An 11,000-nucleotide genomic window follows, 5' to 3' on the forward strand; every position below is an offset into this window, starting at 1 on the left:
TGGTGTGGCGTTTGATGATTGAATTCTTTCTTTAAATTACACAAAAAACTTAATATTAAAAAAAATTAACCATCAATTAAAACATTTTATGGTTTTCAAAATATGATTTCCATATATAACATTATATAATTAAGTACCTTCGCTTTCACGTAGGTGGTAAGTGACGGATCATTTATGTGATCTGGCTAGAAAGTTCGATTTTGTGCTTGAGAGTAATTAAGGGACTTAATTGTAATTAAAAAAAATAGAGCATGGTACGTACCCAAAACATTAATTTCTTCGCAACGACCAACCAACTTCCTCCCAACTCCTACCACACGTACATGCGCATTTTCTTCTGTAGTTCGGTGCACACTGGGTAATGTGTTTCTCACTCGGGTGATATTTAGGAGATCTAATTTTTAAATCAAATTGTGTAGACTAAATGATATAGTTGTTAATGATTAGATTATTAATTAAATGTCAATTAACGTGCTTATTTTTTATCAGTAATATACATTATTTGGTTTAAAAATTTGGTCTTCCTAACATTATCTTTCTCACTATATATTTACTAGCAAGAATATATATCAAGGAAGATACGTGGTTGCTTTTTTTTTATTTGGAGTTTTAACAAAATATTCTTGGTATTGTTCATTTTAACGAGAAACTACTTTTTTACATTTTCATGGTACTATTCATTACACGTTTATTTGTAATTTTTTCATTAAAACTAAAGTTTTTTTTTTACTTTTCGTTAGTTTTCATTTTTTGTTTTTTAGTTCAATACATGGTTGCCTATATATAACTTTTCACAACAATGGAGTATGGTAATACTTTCTTTCATTCGTAAATGGAATGTATTGACTCTAGGTTCGACTCTTTTGTATGATGAATTCAAAACTAAATTATTATGATCGATCAATCGTTGTATAAAAAAGAAATCATTCTTCATTACAGACAATCATAATTTGAGTTGTGTTCCGACTAATTTTTCAATACCTTTAGGGTGCTTTTGTTGCACCGGACTGTCTTGGACTGAACTAGCTTTAAGGACTAAGTTGGACTAATTTAGTGAAGCGTTTGGTGCAGTATCGGACTAAAAAGCAGATACTTAACAAACTACAATATTGTATTATTTAATACATATTTAATAATATTTTATTATTATTTCAACTTTTTTCCTTGTTTTTCCAAAAAAAAATCATGCTCTGGAAACTTCTCGTTCTCCTCTTTGGTTCCGTCCGGTCCTTATCTCCCTCTTTCTACTTTTCCATCTCTCCATTTCTCTTCGTCCCCATAACAACTTTCTCTCCCCTTTTCAATCCATTTCTCTACTCCTTCCCCAACTAATGGCAAATGATATGGATCTGGGTGGATTTTGGTGGTTTTTTTCGCCATTTGCAACTCTACGCTAAAAAAAAAGACAAGATTTTGAGATTTCGGTGGTGGGCGTAGACGGCGGGCCGTGTCAAATTTTGATATTTAAGAGGTGGGTGTGGCCGCATCAGCTGTGAGCTGCTGCTGTTCCTCCAGATCGGGCCACGGGAGAGCAAGCACTGCCGACTGTCTAGCCACAGTGGCGGGGCCGTAGAAGAAAGAAGTTAGAAGCCCTAGGGACTGGATGTTGGTGCCGACATCGATCCGAGTCTGGGTTTTCGGTGCAAAGAGATAGAGGAAGGGAGAGAGAGGATGCGAAGTGCAGGAACAGACGAGAGAAGATGAAGGTCTTAGCAATCCCGTGGTTTTGCAGGGGTCTCGCTAAGAACTACTAGCGAGGCCTCTAATCCACGCAAGTCCCCTTTAGTCCCATTTAACTTAGTCCCTATACAAACCAAACATGGGACTACAGTCTAATTCAATCCAGTCCCAGTTAACGAGGTCAAACAAACGCCCCCTTAAAATATAAGGAGTACTTCAAGGTTATAATTCATCGCCATGATTGAGGTAACAAGTAATTAAACACGTAAAGCGTTGCCACAAATTTTTTTGACCACTATACCCTTCGTTCACACGTTTTCTCTCTTAATTTTTCTCTATATAAGCACCACCATAGTGCCTTTACAACTCACTAGCTACACGAGTCTTCAAATCAAGTTCTTTCACATCCATTACTCATACACACTTTGGTAATCCACATCCTAATTAATTCGTTATGGCTAGCTCTGCAGTGATCAACCTTGCTTTGGTGGTGGCCTTGTGCATGGCGGTGAGCGTTGCTCATGCCATAACATGTGGCCAGGTGAGCTCCAACCTTGTACCATGCTTTGACTACGTGAGGAGTGGCGGACCTGTCCCTCCAGCTTGCTGCAATGGAATCAGAACCATTAACGGCTTGGCCAAGACCACCCCTGACCGCCAGGCTGCTTGCAACTGCCTGAAGAGTCTTGCCGGCAGCGTCAGTGGTGTTAACCCTGGCAATGCCGAATCGCTTCCTGGAAAGTGTGGAGTCAACGTCCCCTACAAGATCAGCACCTCCACCAACTGCGCCACGTAAGTATCACAAAACCCAAACTACCGTTGGATCAAAATTAACTGTTTGACAGTATCTCAAAGAACCGTAATTCCCGTTTGATCTAACGGTTGAATTCCATAACCTAAATAAATGCATACCTCGTTAGTAATTGTTTTTGTTTGGGCTGATGTTTCTTCCTCAAGAACAACGATATAATTTATTGACTTCTGTGTGTGTTCTTTTTTTTTTTTTTTTTTTTGGGTATGAATGCAGCGTGAAGTAAGCTTGAAGGGAGATGATCATTTTCGGCGGCAGATAATTATAATAGAGTGAAAATAAAACGTGGTTGTGCGATCCGGCCACAATCCTCATGAGGGAATCGTTTAAGTTATTCTATACTACTTCTGTATCATCCCTATATATCCATGTAGAATTAATTAATAATATATTAAGTATAAGTAAAGTTCTCCTCTTTTGCTCTATATTCCTTTTTAATTACTTAAATTCCTCTTCCTCCCACAAGAAACTAAACAAAAATGGAACGGAAAGAGATACGAAGAAAAAAGGAAGCAAAACAAGCATGATCAACCGCTGGATTGAATTCACTAATGACTGTTAACATTAAAGACTTGTGATGTGGTTGAGATTACTGCATTTTTCGCTAATAAAAAATGGAGTGAAAAATCTAAATCTCCAGGTTTTTTATTTTGAAAGCCAATAGATTAAAAGCTCCTGGTTGTTGAGCCTGCTATTGTTAGTAAAATTTGTGATATTAATTATGATGCCCATAGTTGAGAAAAATGATGAATTAATTTGGGTTGGGATTTTCTCTGCCATGAGCTACTTGGTTACAAACTAATTATGCTATGATACTCGAGCTCATTTTAGAGCTACTGTTCCAAATAAAGTGCCGAGACTTAAAGGGTGAACCGAAAACCGTACAGAAGAGTAACTTTGGTTTGGTTTTCTCAATTCGTAAAGGGTAAACCAAAGTAACTAAATTCAATCTTTAAATTTTGGTTTGGTCCAGTTCGATTTCGATTTTTTTTTTAAAAAATTTGAAATTGGAAAGAATTGAAGGAAAAAAAACTTGAGGTTGGGGAAGATAGATAACCCGATTTCAAGATCCACAAATAACAATCAATTCATAAAATTAGATATTAAGAGTCTAAGCACTCAATGAACCACAAAAAAAGATAATTCACAATCTAACATTACGATCGTAAAATAAGTATTCCACTAAACAAAATAAAAAAATTTTAAAGCATGAAAGCTATTACAAATCAAGCTTCAACTCTACAATACTTCAACTTCAAAAGTTCTAACATCTAACCATTTTGAGCTCTAATGAGAGTTTGCATATGCAGGGGGAACAACCTTAGGATTAAGTGTAAAATGATGTAGTTTTGCTTATTTTGGTTCGGTTTTTTATCCAATAAGAACCTAAAATTGAATCAATAAATTTCAGTTTGGTTTCTTCAACTTTTTTTTTTTCTAATTAATTTTTTTTTTCTTTCAGTTTTCAATTTTCTAAACCCGTAATGATTAGGCCCTTAAAAATTCAAAATATCACTCACCATCATCTTGTTTGTGGGTCGTGGACTTGTCCGATTGGGCCCTATTGCGCCATGTACCTTCTACAAATGTTGTTCACTTGTGTACTGTTTGGTACGCTGATGGGATGGGACAGAACGAAGGTTCTGTGTTATTTTTGGTACGCCCAGGACGGAATGGGATAGTTGTTCTGTTCTGAGTTTGGTATGCGGTGGACGGAACGAAACCAAAAGAGGGAATGACTAATTTATTGTTCAATTATAGTTTTACCACGCATTTTTTATCATCTGGGTCCTCCCTCTGCAATCTGTTTCAAGATGGTTATCTCATCCATGGCCGCCTCGGGTAGCGGTCAGCACTCTTTTGCACTTTCAGAGCAACAAATCTCTGGCATTTTTGTGCAATTCAACACACACCCAACAAAAACAATACACATTTGTCATTAATCCTCCATTAGTTTACTTAAAACCAAGGTCTAAAATATTGATATTATCCCGATATTTCTATCGAAATTTCCGTGTTTTTGGACTACCGATATTTCCGATATTATCGATATTTTAGACCTTGATAGGAACTCTATGTAGTACTAAGTCACTCATGTATCTGACCATGCAATGTATAAAGTGTAAAATATTGTACTAATTCATTATATATAAATGATTATGGTGCGTTTAAACTTCTTTCATTAATTACTACATATTTTCTACACTCATAATGTTTGCCAGCTCGCTATATAATCAAATTAAATCAGTTAAATCCATCATGCAATGCATTTCCTTCCGATTTTTTGTGATAAACTAATAGATAATTGACTAAATAAACATCATGCAAAGTTTCAATAAAAATTTCCAATTTTTCTTACAATTTCCGTGGGTTTTATTCAATTTTTATCGATATCGATAATATCCCGATATTTCCATCGAAATTTTCATATTTTTGGACTACCGATATTTTCGATATCATCGATATTTTAGACCTGCTTAAAACTAAGCATGTCAAAGATCAAAAAAACCAAGAACAAGATTAAAATTTCAATTACTTTCCCCTACATTCTCAAACGACTAATATCTACAAACTCAGATCAAAAAGCAATAAAATGCAGTGTTGTAAAAAGAGAAGAGAGAGGGAGAGAGGAGTACAGAGTGTTGGGTGTCCCAGGCGAGCCAGACGGTGGAGAAATGGCCCCAACCGAGCTTGGTCTGAACGACATACCGTCCGCTCTTGAAAGTGTCACTGATTCGGACGTCGTGGTAGCCGTCGCGCCGGTAGTCCTCCGTGCCTTTGTCCTCCGACGTGTAGTTGCTGCTCTGACTCCGATTGAAATTTTCCATGGAAAAATCAAGAAAACGAACCTGGAGATGCAATAGCTACGAGAGAAGATCGAGATTGAACCTGGAGATACAGCGGCTACGAGAGAGGATGAGGAGGAAGATTACGGGAAAAGGTAGCGGCAGGCAGAGAAGATAGAACAAAGAAGAAAGAATTTTAGGGTTTGTTTGTTTTTTTTATGCTGTAAATATTGAAAAACATGAGGGGTATTTTTGTCTTAAAATGTTATAATTTTGTGTTCCACGGATGTGGAACTAGTCGTTCCAAGGGGGGTGAGGCGGAACCAAAATTCACCCAAAACTCGTCCCCTGGAACAACACGTTCCACCCGTTTTAGGCTCATCAAACATAGAACGGAACGCCTTTCCTCACTCCGTTCCGTCCCGTCCCGTCCTACGTACCAAAGGTATCGTTTGGTATGCAGACAAGATGGGACGGAACGGAGAGGGAGCAAAGATGCCATCGGATGGAAACAATGAGGAAGAAGAAGGAGACGGAAGGGTTATGATTTTGTGTTCCACGGATATGAAACGAGTTGTTCCAGGGGGTGAGGCGGAATGAAAATTCACCCAAAATTCATCCCGTGAAACAGATCGTTCCACCCGTTTTAGGCGCACCAAATGTGGGACGGAACACCTCGTCCCAGTCCGTTCCGTCCCATCCCAGGCACCAAACGGTACCTTGGGTATATAACCGAAAACATTGTTGTTGACGTATTTGGTGAAGCCTTTTTTGGATGCGTTGTTTTGCTGTCGTCTAGTCTGCTGCATGCACGCAAAAATAGTCTTTTAAGTGAGTGTCGTCTCATGGAAGAGCATACAACAGTTATAGCCATCCTCTAGAACGCAAACCATCGTCTGAAACACATCTAGACAACATTTTTCACATCACCTAGAAATTTTGAGAAAGTGGCCTTTCTCCTACCTTATGTACATTCTTATAAAAAAATAATAATAAGGAAATATGTCAATTTCACCAAAAAAAAAAAAAAAGGCCTTACCCTACTTCGCAAAAATCATAATTTTGCTTTCTGATGGTTATGGACAAGACCAAGTATATATATTACTCTCTCATGGTAATGAATAAGATTAACTGGACCAACTGAATCTGTTGATCACATGCCAAAGCTCAAGCAGAGCCATCTTTGGCCTTCGTCCTAATTTTATAAAAGGACCCTCCTATGGTAGTTTTTCATGATTTTTTTGTGTGTGAAGGTATTCAGCCAAATTCAATAAACAATCAAAATTCTAACTTAATTGAAGTTAGTATCTCACTCCAACTAATTCAATAATCTAACAAAAGATTTTTCTTGCTTCAATTGCTATGAAATTACAATTTTGTGAATAAAAAAAAGTACGACTAAGAGAGAGAGAGAGAGAGATAGGGGAAGACGCTTTTGTGTGTAGCAGAAAGTATTACACAAATTAACTATTTTTATTGTTTTATTACTAGAGAAAAGTGAAAGGTTATATAATAGGGTGGTGCTAACGATACTCATTTTTACTTTTTACACATCATTTTCAATTTTTGATCATCGGATCGAATGGATTGAAGAAGATTAATTGACAAAAAATAATAAGAGTGTGGAAAGTAAAAAGGAGCGTGTGACTAATACTCCCCCATTAGTGCTCACTTAGTCCATTGTAATATGTACTGACAAAAAAAGAAAGGAGTGCACTTTTGCTAATCTCAAATTACACGAAACTCATTACGTATGTAGGTAGTAATTTCCAGTATGAGTTAGACGTGTAAAAGAACAAAAGAGGTGCAAAAATCAGTTTTATCATGTAATATGTGAAAGTGATGAACCTTCCAAATAAAAAGTTATGTGATCATATCTGTAATCTGTAATCTCTATAAATGCGATTTACCAATATTAGCCAACTATTTTTTTCTGGATACAGTTACTCAAAACAGGTTCACTGCCTTACCGATGAAACCATTTAAGCTCTCAACCATTACAACCCAAAATTGTGATAAGATAAGAAATGAAATCAAAGCATCGAACCCACCTTAACCACCAAATTAAGTGATTACAGTTGGCTCTTTCATTCATCTAGCTTCTTCACTCTATATAACCACCGTATCTCAGCTCGAACTAAACATCTTAACTCAGAAGAAAAACTGTTGTGTGTTCATAGTAATATTATATGGCAAACATTGGTGTACCAATGAAGGTAGGAGTTTGTGTGTTGCTCCCGTGCATGGTGATGGGTGCACCTTCAGACCAGGCCATAACATGTAGCGATGTGACTGAAGCCATGATCCCCTGCATAAGCTACCTTACGGGCAAACCTTGATAGGAAAAATCCTAGTCGAAGGAAAAAGAGTACAACATGCATGTATCATGGATGCTCCTCCTGATATGTATCACCCATCAATTCCACATTCTTCAAATTTAACTAAGTGGTAAGTCGACGTTATCTGATACCATGCACTAGCTTCTGAAAATGTGCACTTTGGTAGAGATTTGATGAATAGGTCTGCCAAAATTTCATTGGAACGGATTTGTCTAACTTTAATAACTTTAGCATTTTAAAACTTATGTGCATTGAAAAACTTTGGAGATATGTCTTATCACCCTTGATGAATCCTTCCTTCATTTGGGCAACACATGCTGCATTATCTTCATGAATGACAGTTGGAGTGTCTGTCTTTGAAAGTAAACCACATGAATTCCGACTATGATGGATTATTGATCTTAACCAAGAACATTCACGACTTGCTTCATGTAAAACAAGTATTTCCGAGTGATTGGAAGATGTAGCAACTAATGTTTGCTTTGTTGAGTGCCATGAAATTGTTGTATCGTCTTTAGTGAACACATACCAGTTTGTGGGCGGGCTTTATGCGGATTAGGGAGAAAACCAACATCTGCATATCAAACAAGGATCTGGTCATTTGTGGATTTCTCTGAGTAGAAGAGACCTATGTCTGTTGTCCCACGAAGGTATCTTAAAACATTTTTGACTCCCTTCCAATGACGAATTGTTGGAGCAGAGCTATACCTTGCTAACAAGTTGGTTGAAAAAGTTATATATGTTCTAGTACATTGTGCTAAATACAATAAAGCACCTATTGCACTTAGATATGGTACTTCTGGACCAAGGACCATTTCATCATCTTCTTTTGGACGGGATAGATCTCTCTTAATGTCCAGAGAATGAACAACCATTGGCATGCTGAGTGGATAAGCCTTATCCATGCCAGAATGCTTCATGATTTTTTCAATGTAAGATGATTGATGGACCAAAATTCCATTAGCACATTGCTTGATCTGCAGGCCGAGACGATATTTTGTTTTTCCAAGGTCTTTCATTTCAAATTGGCTTTTCAAATATTCAGTAGTTCTATTAAGCTCTTCAGGGGTTCCAGCTAAGTTCATATCATCAACATATACTGCCACTATAGCAAGTCCAAAATTTGGTTTCTTAATGAACACACAAGGGCAAATGACATTGTTGGTATATCCCTCTTTGATCAAATACACACAAAGACGATTGTAGACATCGAAATTTCGAATGTCCTCACTTCAAGGCGCGTCGTATACATGTGTTTGTCACGTGTAGAAGATGCGTTTTAAAGTCCCTTAATGTAGACTTCCCTCAACCTCAGTCAATTACCACCATCAATAGACTTCCCTCAGCCTCAGGAACAAAGCCTATGGATTGGTTGAGGCGTCGAAGTTCGTTTTGAGGTCAAATTAAGAACACCAATTTCAATGGTTTCCGACGGATCGATGGTGTTTTTAGGTGTTTTCCGGCTGAATTAGACTTCAGCCCAGGTATAAAAGTTCTTCCCCTTGTTGTGATCTACGTTTCTGTAAAATTTGGTAATTTTTGGAGTTAGGCAAAAGTTCTTCCCATTGTCATGGGGTTTGTTGCTTCGAGACTTGTTTCACATATCGTATCATTATTTCATTTCTCATTTCATTGAGCCGTTCTAATTGTGTACCTTGTGCTTTGTTCAATTTCTAGTTTCGTTGAGTTTTTGTATTTTGAGTACTTGTTTCATGTCTTGTTATTCGAGCGTTGCTATATTCCTTGAACTTTGGCTCAGTTCCGTTGAGTGATTCGAAACTGGGTTTCCATTGGGGTTCCGTTGAGTGGTCTGGTTCCCTATTCCGTCTGGATTCCAATGAGTGGTCCGGAATCCCTCGTGATCCGCGATTCCGTTAAATGGTCCGGAATCGTATCCAGCTTGGATTTAATTGAGTTGTTCAATATGCATTGTACTCCGTAATTTCGTTGAGTGGTCCGGAATCGTATCCACTTAGATTCCATTGAGAAGTCCGAAATCCCTTCTATTCCGCGATTCCGTTGAGTGATCTGGAATCGTTTCCTGGTTTGGATTCTGTTGAGTGGTCTAGAATCCCCTTTGGTGTTTTGGTTCCATTAAGTGGTTCGCAACCCAATGTTGATGGATTTTGTTGAGTGGTCCGAAATCGCATCATTTGAATTGTTGGTTCCTTGGATTTGATTTCAGCTTCAGAGATGTAGGCTTCGGTCGAACTGTGTCTCTCTAGCCCTGCATTTCGGTGTATGGTATGTGTGATTGATTGATGTGATTGTGGAATAATGTTGGTTGTGATTGTTGTCATTATGATTAGACTCATTGACCAATATGGCTAGAGATTTACGTTGCGCTTCATCGAATGTTCCTCGTGATGTTGCATGCCTGTTGTGTGGTATTATGTTGAAACATAGTGATTTATGTGATGATTGTTCGAGTGTAGTGAAGGGTGAACTATGAATGGCTTGATCCCTATTGAGGGTACGTAGGCAGTCTAATGGGAAGATTAGACGCAACCATAAAGTACACGAAAACTACTATGCAATTCGAATCTTGAGTTGTGCATTGTTCATATCCTGAAGGCGGGGTATGTTAGATATACGGGTATTTGGTGATGTCACGTGTCGATCCTAGACGTATGTCGGGATTGAGGTGTGACAATTATTATCAAGTCTTCATCAATATTAGCTAAAGCATGTGGGCATATATTTCCACAATTTTTACAACATATGGAGATATGTTTACGGTGCCGTAAAATTTGTTTTTTCTTCAGCCAACTGGGAAGACATTATACAAGGTTAATATTTTGTAATTACCTAGTTTTATCATTAAAGACATATATATAGTGAAGATCTACCACGATTGTTTTTTCATTGTTTCAATCAAGGGTGACATTTTTGTGAAGTACACAATAACCGGTCATGAAATTAAATATATACTAAAAGAGAAACATAACTAATTTACTGTTCATAAGCACAGTGTGCTTCCTATTTTGTCCTAACTAAATTTGCTTTATTACGTTTTTGCCACTGTCTGAGAAGTTCTTCGACAGTGTTATTCCTTTTTTGCCCCTTTATTGTTTCTTTGGTCACTGTTTAACCTACAGTGTACTCCCGCTTTTACCCCTGCTTTAGTCTTTGGCCTTTTAGGCTGTGTTTGTTTGACCTTCTTAGGGGTCATTGGACTAGACTAGATTAATTGTTTGTCCAGTCTTATGTTTGTTGTCCACATTGGACTAGTTTTAATAGGACTAACGGGGACTCACTCCGACTGAATGCTTCACTAAACGTTCTTAGCGAGACCCCTCAATTTCAAGTGAACTGCTAGTCCCGTTCTCTCCCTCGTCGTTGATCCCTCGACGTTTCCCTTCTCCTTCACTGCTTCGCCCTCTC

General features: G+C 37.7%; 1 protein-coding gene and 1 pseudogene across 1 annotated transcript; one reads left to right on the forward strand and one right to left on the reverse strand.

Annotated features, from left to right (window-relative positions):
• The first annotated feature begins 2,030 nt into the window (after positions 1 to 2,030).
• Positions 2,031 to 2,916, forward strand: LOC126619927 (non-specific lipid-transfer protein). Its single transcript, XM_050288369.1, has 2 exons — positions 2,031 to 2,472; positions 2,708 to 2,916. The coding sequence occupies exons 1-2, from the start codon at positions 2,135 to 2,137 to the stop codon at positions 2,715 to 2,717; spliced, it is 348 nt and encodes a 115-aa protein (XP_050144326.1). The 5' UTR covers positions 2,031 to 2,134; the 3' UTR covers positions 2,718 to 2,916.
• A 658-nt stretch (positions 2,917 to 3,574) lies between these two features.
• On the reverse strand, positions 3,575 to 5,319 carry LOC126619929 (uncharacterized; annotated as a pseudogene).
• Positions 5,320 to 11,000: the final 5,681 nt, after the last annotated feature.

This window comes from Malus sylvestris, chromosome 4, assembly GCF_916048215.2.
Source record: "Malus sylvestris chromosome 4, drMalSylv7.2, whole genome shotgun sequence".
In the NCBI taxonomy this organism is placed as follows: domain Eukaryota; kingdom Viridiplantae; phylum Streptophyta; class Magnoliopsida; order Rosales; family Rosaceae; genus Malus; species Malus sylvestris.